Source organism: Pongo pygmaeus, chromosome 13 (genome assembly GCF_028885625.2).
Source record: "Pongo pygmaeus isolate AG05252 chromosome 13, NHGRI_mPonPyg2-v2.0_pri, whole genome shotgun sequence".
Lineage (NCBI taxonomy): Eukaryota > Metazoa > Chordata > Mammalia > Primates > Hominidae > Pongo > Pongo pygmaeus.
Window position 1 is genome coordinate 100,943,566 of NC_072386.2, and position 23,765 is coordinate 100,967,330.

General features: G+C 37.4%; 1 protein-coding gene across 2 annotated transcripts in view; it reads right to left on the reverse strand.

Moving 5' to 3' along the window:
• Positions 1-23,765, reverse strand: part of SVEP1 (sushi, von Willebrand factor type A, EGF and pentraxin domain containing 1) — a 205,045-nt gene that overhangs the window by 121,441 nt on the left and 59,839 nt on the right. For both annotated transcript variants that reach the window (XM_063650280.1, XM_054500630.2), the window contains exons 4-7: positions 15,617-15,775; positions 14,600-14,779; positions 4,827-5,006; positions 838-1,035 (exon numbers count right to left, since the gene is read on the reverse strand). In XM_063650280.1, the coding sequence (XP_063506350.1) occupies positions 838-1,035; positions 4,827-5,006; positions 14,600-14,779; positions 15,617-15,775 (717 nt within the window). The remainder of the gene's footprint in view (positions 1-837; positions 1,036-4,826; positions 5,007-14,599; positions 14,780-15,616; positions 15,776-23,765) is intronic.

Consider the following 23,765-nt stretch of genomic DNA (forward strand, 5'->3'; position numbering starts at 1 on the left):
ACTCAGAAATTTCACTAGGAGTAGTCAAAGTATGCCAACCCAACACTCAGGAGTTATTTGTGATCTAAAGGATTAAGCCATTCTCTATCTCAGAGAAATTTTCTTCTCTTGGTAGAGAAATTCTTCTCCATCTCCTCTCCTCTCTCCTTCTGGAACTCCTTATTAAATGGACATTGGGGTTTTTCCTTCTGTCACTGGCATCCCTCAACTTCCATCTTTTTGGTTTGATCAATTGGGAAATTCAAGCACTTTCTTTGTTTACTCATTCAGTTCTCCATTGTGAGGAAACTCTCAGTTCAGTCTTTTAAATTACTAATATAGTTTTCAACAGCATTCATTCCATTCATCTGCCCTTGTCCTTCTCTTAGAGATAGTTAGGACATTTTTTACTTCTAAGAACTCTTTTTTGTTTTGAATAACTCCTTTTTCATAGTGGTCTGCTCTTGTTGCAGGGAAAACGGCAATGTCCTCTTGTGAATGGAATATGATGCCAGGTTTCAAAGTGCTGATGGCTTCTTTTTGAAAATCAATTCAGTCTCATCTGCTTTATATAGACCAAGACTTCCCTAAAGATTTTAGGTCTTACGGAAAACTTACCTGATTTTCAGCTCTACTATTTTCCTTATTTGTGTATTTCTTCTGTCATTGTCTGGCATTTTGTAATCAGATTTTGTAAATCCACCACTTTGAACCAGAAATCCTCATAGAGGATATTGGGGTAGCACCTACCATATTATCACGGGTTTGCAGCAAAAGTTGCAAAGGATTGTCCTATACTGCACCCATATGGCATTATTAAAAAATTTGATTTTTAACCTGACTAGTGTAGAGACCTACCTTTACACACAGCTGCCTGAACTCCGACATTCCATTTTCCAGAAGTGGTACATCTCAGCATTTCTTTGACTCCAGATAAAATGAACCCTTGGCGGCAACTTACATAGCAGATCGTCCCAAATTTGGCTGGCTGCTTGCCACAGTTGTGGGGGGATATGATGACATCTTTGGGTGTCTGAAAGGTGGAACAGTGGCGCTCTACGGTAGGGAAACAGAGAGAATGTTATTTGTGTTCCCACAAACTGGAAATGCCACGGATTCTTTTTACACAAGAAAAATGCAATTATGCTGCCTTAGGATTTACATAAATTGCTAAATGATAACTATATATGACATTGAATGTATAATGTATTGTAAATAACACTAACCTATACCTCTTTAGTTATCTTTTGCTATTTTTGCCAGTGCATCAAAACTTTCAAAAACTTCTGATATTTTAATTAACACTGATTGTGACTTTTATCATTTGCTTGGAGCACATTCATTTAGTTTGCAAAATATTACTTTATGGCTTAGAAGTAGAAAGTCATAAATCGAATTCCATATTTCATGGATTAAGTGATATATTCAGCAATCTCTATTTTATGAGCTTTTTGGTGCTATTTTTAAGCAAGCATATAATGAGAAAAGTTTCTAATAGCCTTCCTAAAATCACTATGTTATATTTAGGGCCTTGACCTTGAATGCTATATTTAGCACAGAAAAAGAATAGCAGATGAATTAGGCAGAATGCAGATGGAATGGAAAATCAAGGCTAGGATTTAATACAGGGAGTGTATGTGAGAGGGGCAGTGTGTGCACACACCCATAGGCACATTTGTTTTTTGTAGTAGAGAATCTACTGGCAGCATTACTCACATCTTTAGTCTGTATTTTCCATGTTATTAGAATAGCTGAATAAATAGCTAACATTTATTCAGTACCTACTATGTGCCAGGCATTATTCTAAGCACTTTGCATGTATTATTTAATCATATGCTGTAAGAGGTATTCCAACTTACAAATGAAAACTGAGCACACTAGTAACTTTCCTAAGGTCACCTTGCAAGTAAGTGGCAAAATCTGTGTGCTACTAAACACTCCACTATCATACTTCCTCCATGAAATAATTTCTTTCCAAACTGTGACAGCAAAAGCCATTTTTTTCCAAGAAATGGTTTGTCTCTTTATTTCTGCACAGTGTGAACTGCATGCCTGCCCAGACCTCCTAGTCTACTTTGATCAACAGGAAAATCAAAGCCAAATTTGTGGTTCGAAGATAATGACAATGTGGGACTCAGTATCCTTTATTTAGGGCTTGGCCTATATAAAGTAAGAAAATTATCCTTTTGGCTGTCAAAGTTGTTGAAAATTTTATTCTTTTTTTATTGTTTGTTTATGGTACTTTCGGTAAGCGTGTCTTTAACTTTTATATAGTCTAATCTACTGAGTGTTTTTCTTTTTGAAGTATTTCCATTGCTTTTATGCTTAGTAAGTTCTGAGATTGGTTAGCATTCACTTACATATGTTAAATATATTCTCTTCTAGGTTGTAATGGTTTTATCTTTTACCTTATCTTTAAAATCTATGAAGAATTTATTTGTGTTCAATGTGAATTGAAAACATACAGGAAACTTTATTTTGTTTTGTTTTTCACAAGGAGCTAGTCAATTTTCCCCTATGATCAGTTAAATAAATTTTTTTTCCCTCAACTGACCTGTGATACTTCCTTAATTGTGATCTGTATGGCAATCCTTGCATATTCTTAATCTTTGCAGATTAAAAAAGATTTGAAAACCTGATAGAGCTACTTCCTATTTACTATTCCTATTGCTCTTCCTTTTCAAACTGATTTTAGTGATTTTTCGTTACAATATTTATCTAGATGAACCCTAGAATCACTCCCTAATTCCAAAAGAAGGGCAAAACAGAAAATCCCTTTTAAGCTATTGAATGAGTTTGCATTCAGTGTATTACATATATATGTAATGTGTTAAGTTCTTTCCTTATGTTAATTTGGAAAGAACTTAACATAAATATATGTACTATATATTAATATAATTAATATACATATAAATTATAAAATTATAATACATAATATATAAATTATGTAGTAATATAAATATATACAAATATAAAAAATTTATATATAAATACATAATTTGGAAAGAACTTAACATTTTGAAAACATTTTATATAAATATTAAAATGTTCTTTTCATCTCTCGGTAACATTTTTCTGGTTTGCTTAATACAGGTTCCACACACTTCTATTTAAGGTTATTCTGACATATTTTATATTTTCCACAGATCTTTTGAATGTCATATTTTACCATATGTTCTATTTATCATTGTATATAGTAAAGCTGTTTGTTTTATTTTTCTTTATTTTTTCTAATCTCTGCTGGCAGATATATTTGCTATTCTTATGACTTTAATGAGCTCTCGTTGATTAGTAGATTCATTCTATTTTGTGGTGGGGGGGCTAGGCTTGTAGTCTACAAATGATGATGATTTTCAATCCCAATATCTCTAATCTCATAATTTCTTACAAGAGCTAAAGCTTACAGAATAGTACTAAACAATGTGAGTATATTTTTCTTTTGCCAAATTTGATAAGACTGTCTATATTGTTTCTCCATAAGTGGCTGCAGATTTAGATTGACATTTTTTATTAAGTGAGTTATATCAATATGAGTTTTAAAAAAATTTTACTGAAAATGTGTTTTAAATGATAATGAATGAATTTTTATCCTCTACTAAGCAACCATACAATTTTTTTCCAATTTGCTATAATGAAATAATTTATTATATTGATAGATTACTTAATTTTAACTCCTTTTTGCAATCCTAGAATAAACTCTACTTGTTTTGGCAGACTATTCTTTTTTCAATGTGGGTTGCTAGTATATTTGCTTTTACAGCTTTTACAGACCAATGTAAGGTTGGTCCATAATTTTCTATCTCTTTTGGTAATAATTGTCAGGTTGACAATGAAATAATAATACTTCAAGAATATGAATTGGCTGGCTTTCCATTATTTAGGCCAAACTATATGGTATGGAAATTTCTCAGAATTTTTTTTTTTTTTTTTTTTTGGACAGAGTTTTGCACTGTCACTGGGGCTAGAGTGCAGTGCCGCGATCTCGGCTCACTAAAACCTCTGCCTCCTGGGTTCAAGAGATTCTCCTGTCTCAGTCTCCTGAGTAGCTGGGATTACAGGCATCTGCCACCACACCTAGCTATTTTTTTGTATTTTTAGTAGAAACGGGGTTTCACCATGTTGGCCAGGCTGGTCTCCAGCTGTGACCTCATGATTTGTTCACCTCAGCCTCCCAAAGTGCTGAGATTACAGGCGTGAGCCACCTTGCCCAGCCAGAAAAATTCTATTTTTGAATTTTTCTTACTTATATTTTAAATTCTATTTTATTACTTTATTTAAAGCTTTGCTTCTTAACCATTCTACTGCATCCCTTCTCCCTTTATAGTTTTTTCATTTACTTAAACAATTCTGGTTATATCCTTCTTTCAATTTTCCTTGCAGTTGTTTTATTTTCCTAACTTTTCAGTTGAATGTTCAGTTAGTTTTATTTGTTCTTGTTTAATAATAAAGCAATTTTTGAGATTCACTGGTTCCTAATTTTGTCCTTCCATTAATAAGGTAAATGTAAAACATGTTTAACAAAGCAAGCGTATTATGAGGCATTTGCGTTTTAAAAAAAAATCCATCCAAATTGGCCTCAATTAAAACTAAGAAAAAAGTCATGGTCATTTGAAGGTATAAACTTCTGTGAGTTAGAAAACAGAATTCATTGTAGAAGTTCCTTTGCTAGTGGAGAGGAGTAAGACAACACATTTGTTTTTGTATCTATAACACCTGCACCTGTACATGTGGATGTGTATTTATACTCATTACCAGCTAGTGTTTAGTTCTAGGTCTTCACAGAATACTGGAGAAATCAGAGCAGAGGAAATGAATCACTCAGGGCATTACACCTTCTAGAAACTTACCCACACACCGGGGTTCTGGCCCATCCCACTGGCTGTTTCCTTGACAAGTAAGCTTATCACTGCCTTCTAGTCTGTACCCTTCATCACAGGCAACCAAACATGTTGTCTTATATAACATTTCCCTTGTAGAACAGCTGATGTGGCCATGTTTCGGCTGGCGGAGATGAGGACATGTTCTTACTATGTAAAATGAAAGCAATTACATCACATTTTACTAAATAAGGATAAAAATAATAATTACAAGTTTAGCAATGCCTGCACATTGCAAGCAAGACAATATTCTTTTCTTAAAATAGCAAACGATACATAATACACCACCATTTTTTGAGTTCTTATGGGACAATTGAAAGTTCATGTTTTACCAAATGCATTGCCTAAATAATATCACCGCATGCAGCCCTCTGCCCATAGGTGGGAAACTTAACCTGTCTAAGAGGCCTGGCCCTACATGGAAGATGGTAACTGTAGATTAGAGGTGATCACAAAAGGGAGGTACCTGATGCTCTCAGCTGGGCCTTTCCTGTGATTTTTCAGGCTACATTCCAACAAAAGGAAGTGGTCTTTTCCAGGACAGAGTATTTCAGGTTCATGATCAACTTGGTTCTTAGACCTCATGGGCATATCCTAGGCCTTCTAATAGTGTTAGCCTCTGCAAAGCTACTCAACTTCTGCCATCTTCGGTTGTGGTATTCTACTGTCCAACCCCAATTCTTGTTTTTCCAGCTTTTTCACTTCTCCTTCCCACATATATTCCTGCCAATCATAGCTCATGATGCGAATCTTGACTTATGCATTAACATCAGTTTATTTTTGCTGCTGTGGTAGAGGCTTATAGTTGCCCACCCAATAGCCATTCTCACCAGTTTTATTAAGCATAGTAATATGCCCAGCTAGAAGATTACAACTCTCCACCTCTACCTCAACTAATGAGAGCCAATAATATATAGCTGAGATTGAGCAGGACTTCTTGGAAGCTTTATTTTATTTTATTTTGTTTTGTTTTTTGTTTTTGAGACGGAGTCTCACTCTGTTGCCCAGGCTGAAGTGCAGTGGCATGATCTCGGCCTACTGCAAGCTCCGCCTCCTGGGTTCACGCCATTCTTCTGCCTCAGCCTCCTGAGTAGCTGGGACTACAGGCACCCTCTACCACGTCCGGCTATTTTTTTTTGAATTTTTTTTATTAGAGATGGGGTTTCATTGTGCTAGCCAGGATGGTATCCTGACCTTGTGATCTGCCAGCCTCGGCCTCCCAAAGTGCTGGGATTACAGACGTGAGCCACCGCACCCGGCCTTGGAAAGCTTTTTAAAGGGGGCTGTCTCAATTGAGAGAGTACTTCTTTCCCTTCCCTGCTTCCTTCTCCTTTTCTTCCACAATACAGACATGAGGAATGGTAGCCCAGCATACTAGAGTATAAGTATATGATACTATGGGAACATATCATGCACCATGATGGTATAGCAAAAAGCATAGGAAGTCTGGGTCTCTGATGACAGTGGAGCTATTACACCAACTTTGGATTACCTACTTCTGTCCTTGTTTTAGTTAAAAGAAAAATGAATCCTTAATTGGCTTAACACATTGTTATTTGGGTCCCTGATACCAGCTATACACAATTTCTAATTCCTTCTGCCCAGCATTTGGGTCCTTGATACCAGCTATAGACAATTTCTAATTCCGTCTGCCCAGCATCCATTAACTTTTCCTTTGTTAATTTTTTAGGGAAAGATCTTCCCCCTTTCTTGGATCATGGGATGTGTGTGTGCTCCAAACGTGCTCAGGGTAGAGCATGTTATCTAGGAGCACATTTCCCTGGTCAGAGAAGTGAGCAGGCACAATTGGTGACATGGTTTTCTTCATCTTCTTTGAATTCACCATGAGAAAGCAGTAAGAAGGATATTCACTAAACTGCGGATGCTGAAAACCGCCCCATACCTCAGCCAGCCTCAACATCACCATCAGAAAAAGTGCCACGAGTTATCCAGAGAAACCTGCATTTCCGCGGTTCTGCCACCTTTGAGTCTCTTCCTCAACATTACATCAGAAAAGCTACTGGAGAGCACTCACACTACTCCAGCCTCTGCAGGTTCCCCAACGATGTCTGTGCTCTGAGTTTTCCTGGTAAAAGTCTCCAACTGCCCACTCAAACCCAACAATGTATGTTAGAGTCCATTTCCATTGATTCCATCATGTCCTCTATTCCTGTTGATGGCAATCACTTAGAAAGTCCAAGGCTCTGTAGTTATCCCTCATCCACCAGGGTTATCCACATGTAGCTGTGTTCCAAATCTATCCCCATAGACCCTTGGACCTGCCCCCTAGAATAACGATGGGTTTCAGTAAATCCCCTCATATCCTAAACTTCCTTTTGAGTAACTTTTCCTTCACTTGATTGCCCTAATAAAAATCATGTTGTCTTCTGTAACAGGGACTGGAGGTGAGGAGGTGTCTCTGTTGCTCCTGATTGTCTTCCCACATAATTCTCTCTCCTTCCTTCGTAAAAACTTCCAGCTCCTTTGAAGTATCATATTATATATCCAATATCCTTTTTAAAATTCTCTGTCTCTCTCTCTCCTTTCTCTTTTTTCTCTCTCTCTTTCTCTCACACGCACATATACACACACCTCAGTGACTTCCTTATCTATGTAAATGATCATTCCAGTATCCTGGAGTTATATTCCTGATCTCTTCTTTTCTTTTCTCTCTTTTTTTTAATTATACTTTTAAGTTCTGGGGTACAGGTGCAGAACATGCAGGTTTGTTACATAGGTATACACGTGCTATGGTGGTTTGCTGCACCCATCAACCCGTCATCTACATTAAGTATTTCTCCTAATGTTATCCCTCCCCTAGTCCCCAGCCCTCTGACAGGCTCCGGTGTGTGATGTTCCCCTCCCTGTGTCCATATATTCTCATTGTTTAACTCCCACTTATGAGTGAGAACATGCAGTGTTTGGTTTTCTGTTCTTGTGTTAGTTTGCTGAGAATGATGGTTTCCAGCTTCATCCATGTCCCTGCAAAGAACATGAACTCATCCTTTTCTATGGCTGCATAGTATTTCATGGTGCATATGTGCCAGAATTTCTTTATCCAGTCTATCATTAATGGGCATTTGGGTTGGTTCCAAGTCTTTGCTATCGTGAACCCTAGAAGAAAACCTAGGCAGTACCATTCAGGACATAGGCATGGGCAAAGACCTCATGACTAAAACATCAAAAGCAATGGCAACAAAAGCCAAAATTGACAAATGGGATCTAATTAAACTACAGAGCTTCTGCACAGCAAAAGAAACTATCATCAGAGTAAACAGGCAACCTACAGAATGATCTCTTCTTTTCTAATGATCATATCCTTCACCTTCTCTCAGCTTCTACCACTGCCATGCCCTATAGACCTCGCTGTCACCAATCCAAGTTTCCTAGTCTCTGACAATCACCTCTTACCTTCTGGGATCACTCCTTCAAGTGCTTCAATCCATCAGTTCCCACATCCTCCAGGAGCCTCTGATCTATCATCTTCCGTAGTCTCCTCTTTAGAGAAAACCCTCTAGAACGAGTTTATAATCTTGTCCTACACTTCTTGTCCTCTAGTTCTAACTTAGACTCTCTCCAATCAGGGTTTCCAAGCAGGGGAAGGAGGGAGGAGCATAAAGGAGAAAGGAAAAGCCGTGAAGAAGGGAGGGGAGAAGAAAGGAAAGAGAAAGGGAGGGGAAACATAGGTGGAGGAGATGAAGAGGAGAGGAGGAAGAGCAGGGTGAGGGGAAGGGGAAGTCAGAGCAGGAAAGGAGGGTAGGGTAGGGGGAGGGGAAAGAATAAACAGGGAAAAGAAAGAGAAAGATGGGGAAGCTGTCAAGACCCATGGAAAATGCACTCTCAGTCAGAAGCACGCACATTCCAGTCACGAACAGAGATTGGAGAGGAAAAAAGAGTCAGTGCCTGTTAAATATGCCAAATGATGGGGACATATATTCATCTTGATAGATTATAGATAGAACCTACAAGCATTGGGCATCGTACAAAAGACAGAAATAACCTCTACAAAAGAATAAAGTTCAGTTTCCTCTCAGAGAGCTCTTATAACAATCTCTAAAGATTTTTGAACAAAACATTTGGGACTCAAGAATTTTGTTGAGACTCCGAGTGGGATATATTTTTTCTTCTTCTACTTTTCTGCATTTGCCAATTGTTCATACCATGCATATATTTAGTTACGTCAAAGACAACCTTAAAATACCAGGAAAGGAAGCTGGGGGCAAAATGTTCAAGTGCATATTCAACTGAAGTCATTATTTGAATTTATTCTACAATGAACCCATTCAAATTATATTAATCAGCAGAGCATATGTATTGTGTGCATTAAATAAAAGTTTAGGATCGATTACTCCTTAGAGAAAATGCAAGAGTTAGATTAGAGATTAGATTATAAGCCCTAGCCTCTTTTATCCCTGGAATGGTTTGGACCAAAGTCAAGTATTAACAAAAAATGATCAGAAACATTTTGCCTTCTGTGTTTTAATTTTTCCTGAATGTGCCCATTATGCAAATAGAATCTTTATTGTGTCTATCACGTGCATGAAACATCTTGTCTTCTGCATTTTGACTTTTATTGAGTGTGTCCTTCATGTGTATCACAAGGCAAAGTGTGAGGTGAGATGGGATTAAAAGGTGAATCAGATAAATTCTGATGTATAAAATTTGAAAAACCATATTAAACAATGTTTTGGCTTCAACAAACTGCCCAAGATGACCCAGCTTTCCTAACCTGAGACAAAATGGATTTATTACTGATAATAAATTAGAGTCGGTGCCTCATATAGATGCAAATTATACTGCTTCTCAGATGTTGGTATTAATAAACTTCCATTGCTCCCCACTGAAAACAAAACATATGCAACAATTCCTATTTATTCCTTAAACATTTCACTCAAGAATGAACACTTAATACCATTTTAATAGGTACACACTTCTTAAAGAATTTTCAACTTATATTTTTTTCATTTCAACACGCCGAAAAATCCTGCAATTAATATTTCTTGACTTACATTTATGTTATCACAATTCCTAAATATTTATTTGGTCTTTTTTAGAAAACAGAAACTTAGACTTTTAAGAGAACAGTCTACTTGTAGTAGACAATGTAAGAAGCTACTCTGGTTCCCATCTTAAAGACTAATCAGATTTTTTTTTTTTCCAGGCACGTGCTTCCTGTTAGTCTCCAAATTGTGATAGTATCTATTACTGAAAATAAAATAAATCTGATGTTAAATGTAAGGTTCTCATTGGTTGAACCTTTTTTCTCAGGTTTAGTTAGTTAAGATTGAGAAACCACAAAAGAATCCTTTCCTGTTTAGAAAGAAATGCAGAATTCTGGCCGGGCGCGGTGGCTCACGCCTGTAATCCCAGCACTTTGGGAGGCTGAGGCGGGCGGATCACGAGGTCAGGAGATCGAGACCATCCTGGCGAACATGGTGAAACCCCATCTCTACTAAAAATACAAAAAATTAGCCGGGCATGGTGGCAGGTGCCTGTAGTCCCAACTACTCGGGAGGCTGAGGCAGGAGAATGGCGTGAACCGGGGAGGCGGAGCTTGCAGTGAGCCGAGATTGTGCCACTGCACTCCAGACTAGGCGACAGAGCAAGACTCCGTCTCAAAAAAAAAAAAAAAAGAAGGAAATGCAGAATTCAGATAAAACTGAAAATGAGTATAAGTACTTTATGAAAAATGCATAGGAGAAGTGAGAATCAAGTTTACCAATTATTAGTCAACATCCACAAAAACATTAACAATGTAACGTGATATTTGTAAAAGGCTTTAGATTTTATGCAGGTCTTTCATTTCTGCCTCAATCTTACCGTATTTTTGAGAAAGTATAACTAAAATTATTCACCGTTCTTATAATTAAATCCATAAAAATATACTACTTTCTCCATACTACCTACCATGAAACAGACATGAATTCCTACCCAACTGTCATATTTCATTGAATCCCCATTGTAAGACACATTATTTTATGTGCCACTAATAAAGAAACAATAATGCCAATTAAAGGGTTTGCTGCCACTGATTTTAAGATGCATCTCCATTTTAGAGATGTTAAAATGTTTTAAAAAATGTGTTTCAGATTTAGTGAAATATGGCATGTGTTTCAGATTTAGTGAAATATGGTATGCGTTTCATAGAACAATATCTGATGTAACTAAATACACTGAGCATTAGTGAAAGTGTAAGGGCCTGGGTAAGTACCTTCATTCAGTACAACTTTGTATACTGGTAAGTTAGCTGTAGCTTTGGTGGTAAAGTTGAATTGTAGCATCTCTCCTTACTGTGCTTTAAATTATTTTATTTATGTTGGAATTGCAATTGAAATTACATAAAAGAGAACAAGCATGCTTTTTTGTAGTCAAGGTCTCAATCTATCACCCAAGCTGGAGTGCAGCTGTGTGATGATAGCTCACTGCAGCCTCCAACTCCTGTGTTCAAGTGACCCTGCTGCCTCAGCCTCCTAAGTAGCTGGGATTACAAGCTTGTGCCATCACACCCATGCATGGTTTTTAATATGAAGTGACAGAAGCAGGTCATCAATGTATATACTGTAGTTATCAATGTACATCAATGTATACATTTATCGATATGTGTATTTGTTAACTTCAAGTTTCCATTCATACACCAGAGGTATCATCAATGATTGAGGAGCAGAAATAAATTCTGTGCTCATAATGAATTCAGTTTAGCAGAGGAGGTAGACAAGTTAATTATCAACAAAAGTGTGGTGCTTTGTATTGCGACAAGTTAGTTACATTGGGAAATATGTTTGCCAGAATCCCTTTATTGTGGTTCCAAGTTAGGGTTGATCAAAAGAGGAACTTGCACTTGATTTTGGAAGGCAGAAGTGAGGAAGTGGTCATTGTCGTCAGAGTCAGTGATAGAAAAATGCAGTGACGCCCAGGGGGTTCCAGCTTGCCCTTGCTTGCCTCCATTCCACGTCCTTACTGCTGATCCCATGACCAGTGGTGGCCCCATGTTCACTGCAAGGTTCTTGACTGCAGAGCCACAAGGGCATAAGTACGCAGAGGTAAAGCTTCTCTTAGACCTTCCATGAGTTTCTCCTTAGCGATTCCACTTCAAAAGCTGGGCAGCCTCTCAAGTTGACCTGTCAAGAACTCCTCTGATCCTCCCACTCCTCTTCTGTTTCCAAGCTCCTTCTAAAATTGTGTAAGCTCCATTCCCTGAAATAAATCCCTCATCCCATAACATGCATGGTGACTGTGCTTCCTTGACTGACCCTGACACGTAGCATAAGAAACATAATGAGGGGTGGGGCAGGTCTGCAGATGCACAGATGCAGGTGTAGAGGTCACCCCATTCAGGAGGAGGAAGTTGGCAACAGTGGAGGGTTGAGAGGACCCAGAGCAAAGGCAGAGCCAGGCTGTGGGGACAGCTTCAAAGGGCCGGCTTCCTGAGAGAGCATGGCTATTTCTTACAGCTTTAGGGTCAGACACAAGGCTTGGTTATGGAGGGTGCAGGCTTGAGAGGCAGGGGCCAGACCTTATTCTGAAAGGGCAATCTTCTCTATTTTCTCACTCCTCTTTGGAAGGTTACTGAGTGGCAAGTTAAAATGTAGTATTTCCCACCCTCTACCGTAAGGTATTTGGAAGAATGGGTAAAGATTTTACACAGAACTTAGAACTATTGACTTCACAAAAATATATTTACAGGTTTTCAAGGATTCATTTTTTCAGTAATGGTATGTGGCTTTTTACCATTTAAGGCATGACTGAAAATGTCTTTCCTTTGCCTTCACACATGAACAGTAGCTTCCCTGAGTTTAGAAATCTAAGGTCTATTCTTTTCCCTCAGAATCCTGGCAACATAGTCTTATTTTCTAACATTGAGAATGGCCAACAAAGGGGCCTAAGGCTAATCTGATTCTTTCTCCTTGGTAGGTAGTGTTGTTTCTAACTATGAAATGGACACAGTTTTCTGTTTTTCTAGGGCATTCAGAAAATTCACTAAGATTATTTCCGGACATAAATCTGTTTCTAATATTTTTTTGTAGCACTTACTAAGTGATTTTAAACTGAATATCCAAGATTTGGGTGGTGAATATTTTCAAAATTTCAGCTCAGGGATATATCTTTAGATCTTCTACTGGTGCATCTCCTCCATTCTGTTCTCTCTCTGGATTCCTCATGTGAAACGAGTCTATTTCTTGTGACTATTCTCATGTTACTTTATTCTTTCATATTTTTATCTTTGGATTTTTTTGATTGACTTTCAAATGAATTTCTTGAGTTAGTTTTCTAATTTATTAATTTGACTTCTAACTAGGTCCATTCATTGTGTCAGTAACCTTTTTTTTTTTTTTTTTTTTTTTGACTTCTAATACATATTTTTCCTCTCAAATTTCTTTCATTGCTTGGAATCCTGGCCTTATTTTAGCAATGTAGTTGCCTTTGAATCTCAGTGATTCCATTTTTCTTTCTTTTCTGTCAGGTCTCCTTTGTTCAATCTGCTGATCCTTTTCAGTTTTCCTTGTCTTTTGGGGATACCATGTAGGCCAATTTACATTTATAGATGAGTTCAGTATTGGTACCTAATAAATTGGTACCAACACAGATGTCTCCTGGGATTCACAAATGATCTTGGAGTCATGAGAAGGTGGTTCTCCCTTATGGATATGGATGCCAAGAAAAGACCAGAAGACAGAACTAATCTTTAACCAGTGGTCCAGCTGATTTGTGGGGCTTTGGAGTAGTCAAATCCTCAGCAAAGTGTTCTGCCAAAAAATGACTAGGGGATGTGGTGGGAGTAAGGTTGCCAGATTAACAACAAACAAACCAAGAAACCAGCACGCCCAGTTAAATTTAAATTTCAGAAAATCAACAAATAATTTTTTAGTATAAGTAGGTTCCAAATCTTGCAGGGGACCCACATATACTAAAATATTATTTGTTTATCAAAAATTCAAATTTAACTGGCATCCTGTGTTTCAACCAGCAACCATAGGTAGGGAGCAGATACTGTACTGAGAAGCTTTGTGGGCAGGGATTCTGATGGAGGTCCTGAAGTCCCTTTGCTTGCCCCCCTCTTACCTTTTCTTAAATATCCTCCTCTTCTAACCCTACTTGTAAAACCCTAGGGAGTTGGTTGTGTGACAGTTGTAAGAAGTAGGAAAGTAGGTCCTGGAGATGGCAAGTGGAGGCAGATTGAGGCACTATTTTTTTTTTAATTGCTTCTCTGTATTTGACACGGGAGCCTCAGGTTCTATTGATGGTGCCCACTTTCTATTGGCCTGAGTAGGCTCCTTGGACTCTCACTTTGACAAATTCTCTACTTTCTATAACAGGTCGACTAGCTGAAGTAAAGGCTGGAGATTACAAGTTGACTAACTGCTCTTGTTGCAGGATACTTGTGTGATTCCTTAAGTCCTACAATTCCAAGAGGCATCAGTCTCCACTCTGATTATTCTAAACTCTTCTTTATACCATGTCTTAGAGGCTTGAAATTTGAGGTTTGGGGTAACCTGTCCATTTACTTCCCAGGCAAACTTTTTCTTTCCTTGTTCATAAAAGGGCTATAAAAGGCATAGTTTACAATTATGTGGTCAATTGAACTTGGTAATTTTGATTTCAAATTTCCTATAATTTTTCTCTTTCTGTAGTGTGGGGTCTATGAAATCCAAAAAGAAATGAAGAACTGCCTGGTTTATTAGAGTTTAAATCAAGGAAATCAAGCAAGACAATAAATAAACAATGTAAATTGGCAGTTTGCATACCTCTGCAGTAGCTCTCCGAACCAGACCACAAACCATTGGGTAGACATAAGATGATGCTGCTTCCCACAAGGTCAAATCCAGGGTGACATCGGACCCCACAGGCTGCATTGAAGTGGTTGTTGCAAGTGTTTTGGATAAAGTAACCATTTTCAGGAGGCTTCAGGACAGGGCAGTGGACAACTAACATTTACAAAAATAAAATTGAAAAGCAAAGTTAGCCTTTCGTCTATGACATATCCTGTTTTTTTTTTCTTTCAAGGGGACATTTATGCATATGTGTCAATTGCCTATAGCATTTCCATTTACCACATTTGGATTTTCAAGTACATATTTGGAAGAAGAACACTTATATCCAATTCCTATTAGGTACTAACTTCCAATTAAATTTTAAATACAAACTAAATATTATTTTTTAAGCTTTGAAAAATTTATTTTGATATCTATATGATATGAGATTTTATAGTTCTTGACCTTTATATGTCATTAGATATTTCCCCTCTTGACTAAGGTAGAATAAAACAAAGAACAAATAAGGCTAGCAAAGTATATTTGCTACAAACCCCAAGAGCCACAGCTTCTTGCACATGGTATATGCTACTTAAATATTTGTAATTTTTGACATGAATAATACTGAGACCCTTTACTTATAAAAATATATTATTTCAAAGATAAATGTGACTATCACCAGAGTCAAGATGAGCTCATTTTTATTCAAATTTGTTGTTAAAATTGTGGCTTTTCTTTTTTTGATTCATTTTAAATGTTTTCCAAGTACTAAGCCTTTCTGATTTCAAGGTGATGTTACTCCCAGCATGTCAATTCCCTTTCTCTGGAGCAGGATAGGGATGTGTTCCATGATAAGAATGTTATAAAAGCAAATCATCCCACTCCCCCAAAAAATATTAGAGAAAAGAAAATTAAAGATCATTCTAAATGAATTAGATGCAAACACAAGCACCGTTTGTCTCAGAGAAATCAGCTTTTATATCTCCTATTTTCCAAGAGTGGGAGACTCACGTTCACAGGTCTGGCCAGATGCCCTATATCCATCTCTGCAGACACAGTCTTCAGGGGACGTGCTTCCAGGTGGAGAGGTGTGATTTTCATCAGGACATGGAAGGCAACTGCTGATTCCTCCTGGTGAACCTTCAGGTTTGTAAGTCCCTGATGGGCAAGCTGTGGGCAGACAAGCCAGAGAAGTCCATGTTATGTGGCACATCAGCTGGTAGTTAACAAAACGTTTGAAATTAATACGGGAGAGAAAGCCAGACAATAGCTTTCCATAGAAATAATGATGCAGGCTGGGTGTGGTGGCTCACGCCTGTAATCCCTGTACTTTGGGAAGCCGAGGCGGGTGGATCACCTGAGGTCAGGATTTCGAGACGAGCCTGGCCAACATGATGAAACCCCGTCTCTACTAAAAATACAAAAAATTAGCTGGGCGTGGTGGTGTGTGCCTATAATCCTAGCTACTCAGGAGACCGAGGCAGGAGAATCGCTTGAACCTGGGAGCCGGAGGTTGCACTGGTGTAGTGAGCCGAGATAGCACCACTGCACTCCAGCCTGTGCAACAAGAGCAAAACTCCATCTCAAAAAAAAAGGAAAGAAAATGAAATAGTAATATAATTCAAGCAAAGAGAGAAATCAACATTTTTGTTTTTTAAAGAAAGATGTAATTTGTTATTTGCAAGGTATGAAGTGGCCTCTTATGTCCCACAATTAGTTTCAAATACAACACAACACAGCATGAAATGTCTGGGCTGATGTGTAGAAAAATTCAAAATAGCAACTTATATTAAGTCACTAGGAGGAATCAATGATCCTCAACAGATTAAAAAAAACTTTGATAAGTATGATGTCCCCTATAGCCCGTCTCCTCCAGCCTATGCACCTCATCTCTATCACTGAGCCCCAGCTCCTCTCTTAGCAAAGGAGAATAACTGCAGATATGCAAAAAGCACTTAGCCCATTGTTTCTGTTCAAAGATCTTGAGAAAGGATGAGGAGAAAGTGAAGAGCTTGAGGGACACAATCCAACTGACAGGAACTAGGCCCTTTGAAAAAAAAAGAATTAAAGACCCTGCTTTTCCCAGGCTCATGAAAAAAAAAAGATTAAAAGCAGAATCTAATTGACCTTGCTTCAAATCTTTCCTCTGCAGAGACAATGTAGCTTTGAATTTGTAACTTAATCCCTCTGGAGTTGTGCGTCTGTAAAATAATTTAAATTTCAGAAATTTAATAATAGCGAAATTGTGGAATCAAGAGACTCCAATGCTCAGTTAAGCCAATTAAATGTGGTATAGTCCCAGGTTACATTTTATTATTAAATAACAGTTACAACTAAGCAATGTGCATTTATATTGGTTTTTTTTTTTTTTTTTTTTTTTGAGACGGAGTCCCTCTCTGTCGCCCAGGCTGGAGTGCAGTGGCGTGGTCTCGGCTCACTGCAAGCTCCGCCTCCCCGGTTCACGCCATTCTTCTGCCTCAGCCTCCCGAGTAGCTGGGACTACAGGCGCCCGCCACCATGCCCAGCTAATTTTTTGTATTTTTAGTAGAGACGGTGTTTCACCGTGTTAGCCAGGATGGACTCTCCTGACCTCGTGATCCGCCTGCCCCGGCCTCCCAAAGTGCTGGGATCACAGGCGTGAGCCACCGTGCCCAGCCTATGTGGGGATATTTTACATAAATTATCTCATTTAATCCTCACAGTATTAATAAGAAGCATTACAAGATTAATACCATCAATATTTGCATTAATTTCATTAGTATTATTATATCCATTTTAAACATCAGAAAATGGAGGCTTAGAGAGATTCAATGACGACTAAGTTACTCAGTTAGTGGGTGACAGAGATAGAATTTGAAAGCAAATATTTATATATCATTCACTACGTCCTAGGGACTGTTCTATATATTTTATAAATATTATCTTGTTAACTTCCTAATACCTTATGAAGTAACTAATATTATTAATCCCATTTGTAGATGAGAAGACAAAGGCACTAAGAGTTTAAATGACTTGTCATAGTTACACAGTGAGTTAAGTGGCAGAGCTAGGATTTGAATCCAGACAATTCAGAACCAGAGTCCATGTTCTTTACCACTACACTTGCTGTGACTCAAACCAGGCCACTTGGACGCTAAAGCTAAATCATTATAATATACTAAATCATTATAATATACTAAAACTCAAGTATACTAAAACTAAATCATATAATAAACTAAAATATAAAATAAAAATATAATATACTAAAACATTATAATAAACTAAAACTAAAACATTATAATATACTAAAAAAATCATATTGAAAGGTGGGATTCATAATATGTCATTATTTGAAAAGCCATGCTTCTAAAATTCTTGACTTTCTTTAAAAACAAAAGATACCATTTTCTCATGATATATAGTAGCAAATTCTAGATCTGGAGAGATTTGTGACTATGAATGAAGGAAACACTTAAAAATAGTAATAATGATATAAGACATGAAAAATAATTTAGCATAAAGGAAACATTACTTTGAAGCATTGTATTAGCGATACTGAATTACTGAATTATTTATATTACCGAATATTAATATTGTAATATTTCTTTCTATTAAATATCAGTAAATATCTGATCAGGATCCTCAAAGAGATGAAAGATAACATGGTTTCCTTTAAACAGGAGTCAGCAGCTGTAGAAGAAAATGATCGAGATAAATAAATAGAAAAGAAAGTTTAAAATGTAAATGCAAAATTAGAATTGTCATTGGGCCAGTAAAAAGAAGCCATATAACTCCAGAACAAGAGAATTGAGTAGAAGTAATGGTTGTGATATTAATGCAAAGACATGAGAAGTAATGGTTGTGATATTAATGCAAAGATATATTCCTAACCTGGAGCTTTAGTGCAAAAGTACTCATTAAGTTCCAGGAAAAATTAACAAAAGTCACATCCAGGATGAAAGAAAAATATTGCAAGCTTATAGGAAAAGAAATTAAGATACTCATAAAGGGGATAATTAAACTGATATTTCATTTTTTTCTTTGCAAAAGCAAATGCCAGAAAAAAACTGAATAAGATACATAGCTTTGCGAAAAAGATTATGAACCCCAAATTTTATTATGTGGGCAAGCTATTGGTAAGTAGGTGGGAAGAGAAAGACATTTGAGGATGTGCATGGCTTAGAAAACAAAGCCATTTTATTTTATGTCCAGGCATGGTGGCTCACGGCTGTAATTCCAGCACTTTGGGAGGCGGAGGCAGGAGGATTACCTGAGCCCAAGAGTTTCAATACCAGCCTGGGCAACATAGCTACACCCGTCTCTTAAAAATATTTTTAAAATTAGGCCGGGCACGGGTGGCTCATGCCTGTAATCCCAGCACTTAGGGAGGATGAGGTGGGCGGATCACCTGAGGTCAGGAGTTCAAGACTGCCCTGGCCAACATGGTGAAACCCCATCTCTATTAGAAATACAAAAGTTAGCTGGACATGGTGGCAGGTGTCTGTAATCCCAGCTACTTGGGAGGCTGAGGCAGGAGAATCACTTGAACTCGGGAAGCAGAGGTTGCAGTGAGCCAAGATCATGCCACTGCACTCCAGCCTGGATGACAGAGCAAGATGCTATCTCAAAAAAAAAAAAAAAAAAATTTAAAAAATTAGGTGAGCATGGTGGTGCTTGACTGTAGCCTCAGCTGCTTGGGAGGCTAAGGTACTGCAATGAGCTATGATTGCACCACCTGCAATCCAGCCTGGGGCCTGGAGGATAGACCAAGAACCTGTCTCTTAAAAAAACAAAAAAAACAAAAACAACAACAACAACAAAAAACCATACTTCATTCACTGAGAAAGAAATTAAAAAAAGATTTCAAGAATGAGAAAAAAAAGGTATTGAATTAATAGTTTGAGATTAGGAAACCTGTGGAACATATAGTAAATTGCTAACTAAAATAATTGTGGAAATGAAAACAAATACTAAAGAAAGCCTAAGAAAGCAAAAGACTCTATTTTGCTTCTAAATACATATTTAATATATGAGACTTGAAGAAAATGATCTTTATGGTTTACAAGTATGTATTCATGGGAGAATTATCAGGCTTTCAGGTTTGTTTATTTTTGCTGATCTACATTTTCTAGCTTTGTTACAACGAATAGGTATTATGTGGGCAAAACTAAAAGTAAACCAAGTTAGGCCCAGCACGGTGGCTCACATCTGTAATCCCAGCACTTTGGGAGGACAAGGCGGGCCGATCACCTGAGGTCAGAAGTTCGAGACTAGCCTGGCCAACATGGTGAAACCCCGTCTCTATTAAAAATATAAAAATTAGCCGGGTATGGTGGTGCACACCTGTAATCCAGCTATTTGGGAGGCAGAGACAGGAGAATCACTTGAACCTGGGAGACGGAGTTTGCAGTGAGCCATGATAGTGCCATTGCACTCCAGCCTGGGTGACAGAGGAAGACTCCATCTCAAAAAAAAAGACAACAAAAAAAGTAAATGCAGTTATATATAAAAGAGCGTATTGTCTCAAATCATATGTTTCGTTCGTTTGTTTGTCTGTAGACCCCATCTTGCTCTTTAACCAGGCTGCGCTCAAACTCTCAAACTCTCAAACCTCCCACCTCAGCCTCCCAAATAGCTAGGACAACAGGCACATATTACCATGTCCAGCTTCAAATCATAGATTTCATTTCATGGTTATCGGCTCTGACCTTGGAGACCACTTTGATTTCTCATTCCTCCTCTATCTCCTTCAATATCTAAATAAAACTTATGTTCTTTGGTTCTTATTCCTTAAAAATCTTCTACGTTACTTTTATCTTAGATGCGACCTCATCATCTCTCTTCTGGTTTTTACAATATCCTCCTTACTAGTCCCTTGGCCTTACCTCTACCCTTCAACCCATTTGCAATGTTGCGACCTGAACATTTTTCAAAACTATAAATTCCATCAAATCATTTTCCACCTAAAGGCTGTACCAACCAGATAAGCCCCTCTCTCTTTAGCCTGGAATATAAAGATATCTTTGATCTGTCTGTAACCTTCCTACCTCTGCAGCTGCAATGAACCAGCATATCATAAACTGGTTAGAACCTGTTTCAAGATCAACTAGTGCCTAGTTTTGTACTGTCCCTTTTCCCTGACTCCCAACACATTTTTGGGGAGTTTGAGCAATTTACTTCATTTCTCTGTGACTTGGTTTCTTCATGTGTAATAGGAGTAGTACTTTCCTTGTACATTTTTGTTGTTGTTGTTAGGATTAATTGAAATCATGTGAGTAAAGCAACAATGCCTGGCATGTTGTTGTCATTTGGGAAATGTTAGAATAATGTCTCCAACCCTTCATTTTCTCAACCATAAAATAGATAATTATACTTCTTTTATAGATTTGTTGTGCCAGATAGATGCTCTGGCGCTTGGTAAATATTACCTTCCTTTCTTTCCCTTTCCTATCTTCCACTTCTGCATTTCTGCCTTCCTGCCTCTGAGTGAATCTCCAGCATCCTTCAAGACTCTAACTCATTCTTTAAAGGTTCTCTAACTTCTTCAGACAGATTTTGTTGCCTTCTCGCGGAACCCACAGAGTACACTACCCATTCCTCTGCACTGGCACACATCACACTCTTTGTAACACACAGGTTTCTCATTCCTTCAGTGGGAAGTGTGCTCCTGTATGTTCAAAGAGTCTTCCAATTACCTGACCTGGCCATTGTCCAGCCAATTGCCTGAGCTGGCAGTCACTCAATCAAAGGAGGGCAAAAGAAAACAAGTCCTGCTGGAGAGTGGAGGGTGGGTTTGGTGTGCAAGGAGAGTAGTAAAGTCAGGAAGACTAACAACAGAATGAAGTGAAGGGACAGTAGACTTGGAGTCAAGACAACTGAGTTGCAATCTTGGCTCTTCCACTAACAAGTTATGGGGTCACTGGCAAGTGACTTTTTTTTTCTTTCATTATAATATACAGAAGTTACAAGTAAGGATGTCTATGATCTTTCCAAGGCTAACTAACATAAGATGATTCCATAAATAGAATAATACTAAAAAGCAACTTAAAGAAATCCTCCATATGAATGGTCGGATTCTGGCTACAGATTTTATAAATTATTTTTTTAAAGTAATACTGCATGAAAAGGACCTAATCTTATAGTATTACTCTCCAAAATCTTTTAAATAACCAAGAGTTTAAAACACTGAAGAACAGAGTTTTGAATAAAAATACCCAAAAGTACATTTGGAAATGTATTGTGAAATTCATAATGATAATGAAAAACAGACTTTAGGAGAACTATTTAAAGGCATTGCACAATTCTAGTGGGAGAGGTGTAATCAACTTCCTTGATTCCCAAGGGGGAAAATTCCTCATCCCAAACCAAGCAAAAGTTGAAAAAAATGAAATAAATCTTTGGTTTGAACAAGTTTCACAAGTCTTCGTAAAGGGCTATGAATTGTTTTCCCTTTTTAATATGAGATGTTTCCTTCCTGGAAATGTACCAAATATTATTTCTTAATTGTTCTTTTGTTGCTGTTAAAATAAGCACTTTCTCTTTTCAGAAACATCTTGGCGGTAATCAGCTACTATTACTGGAAGTGTGAATTCTTGAGGTTATCACGTTGTACTAACATTAGATTTTTCTTCAGCTGACCATGCAGTTCTTTGACTGAAGCAAATAAAAACAACAATCAGTTTGGAATTTGTAAAACACAAAAAAACTCCACTCTTTCTAATATATCTTACCCATTAAATATCAATTCCTTAGATGACTATTTCAGTATTAATAACATATATTAGATGGTGACTTACATTTCACAAAATTTCTTCTCATACATGTCTTAGATTAACTTGTAAAAATCCTGATAAATATTAGGAACCCTTATTTCCTTGCACAATTCATCTTTAAAAGTTAACAAATCACTTTAAGGAGTTTTAGGGCAGTTGCATGAGCTGCATTTAGGCTGTGCACTCCACAACTTCAAGGGTGCCTGTTTATGTGAATAATAATGGCATCCCCTGGAGTTGTACAACACCAGGGCTCTACGTTCTGCTATAAATAGTTAAGAAACCAAGCAAATTCGGGGCCCGCATTCTCTTTTCGACTTTATGGATCTGATCTGAATAAGGAATCTGTTCCTACAAAGAGTCGTGCTAAGATTTTGAACATAGGAATACACTGCTCTAGAAGAGAATGTTTTCTCCATGTTGAACCAATGTTTTCAAAAATAAGACAAGGACCCAGGTGTGCATATAGGGACTTTCTTTTTATGAGGCAGCCAAGATCCTTTCTATTTTCCTCAATGAATTAGACAAGGAGACTTTCAATTGCCCTGAATTCTATACATCCGTACCTGTGTAGAATGCATTAGCAGCCTGTCATTCTCCCTGTGACTGGTTAGCTCATTTGGCTGGAGTACAGACTATTTGGACAAAGTTGTGAATTTGAACCCTGATGTGGTGCCATGGCAGGAAATGGCACCCTAACTACAGGATGCCATATTGCAAATGTAAGCACATGCTCAGACTTGCCAGGAGATTCGTGATGGATCAGGACAAGTCTATGAAAAAACAAAACCCTCAAAGGACTGTGTACAAAAGAGGTTGCATCAGCAAAGTAATTTTTATATGTTGGGGATCAATATATGTGTATGCACTCATACACACTCAAAAATACACACATATATTCACACATCAATACAACCAGCTGTGTAGAGAACATTTAAATGAATCCTTTGTTGTTGAAAACTCTGTATTCTTTATTGTCTTAAAGTGATTACCATCTGGATGAGAAAGGTGACATCATCCTGATTTTTATAATTAAAATTTCATTGGCAAGTACTTTTAGGAGAGGCCCTCTGGAGATTTTTTACAATTACCTTTAACGTTATTTTTCTTTGCTAAAATAGCTAATAACTCAGAATCATGTAAGAAAGAGAAAAAAATTGCTAAACAAGTTTGGTTTAACTACTCTTTTAATGTTTGACACTTAGGTTGATTCTAATTTTTTTACAAACTTGAACAGCTTTTTTCTAAACATTTTGTTCCCTTAAATATTTGATCCATTTTAAAAAAAATTTTCTTAGGCAAAGGAATATTAAATTTTTAAACTCACGAGTCTCTTGTTAAACTATTTTATATTCCCATTATCAGGATTGAAAGTACATGACTTATTGTACTCTTCATTTTCACTGGGT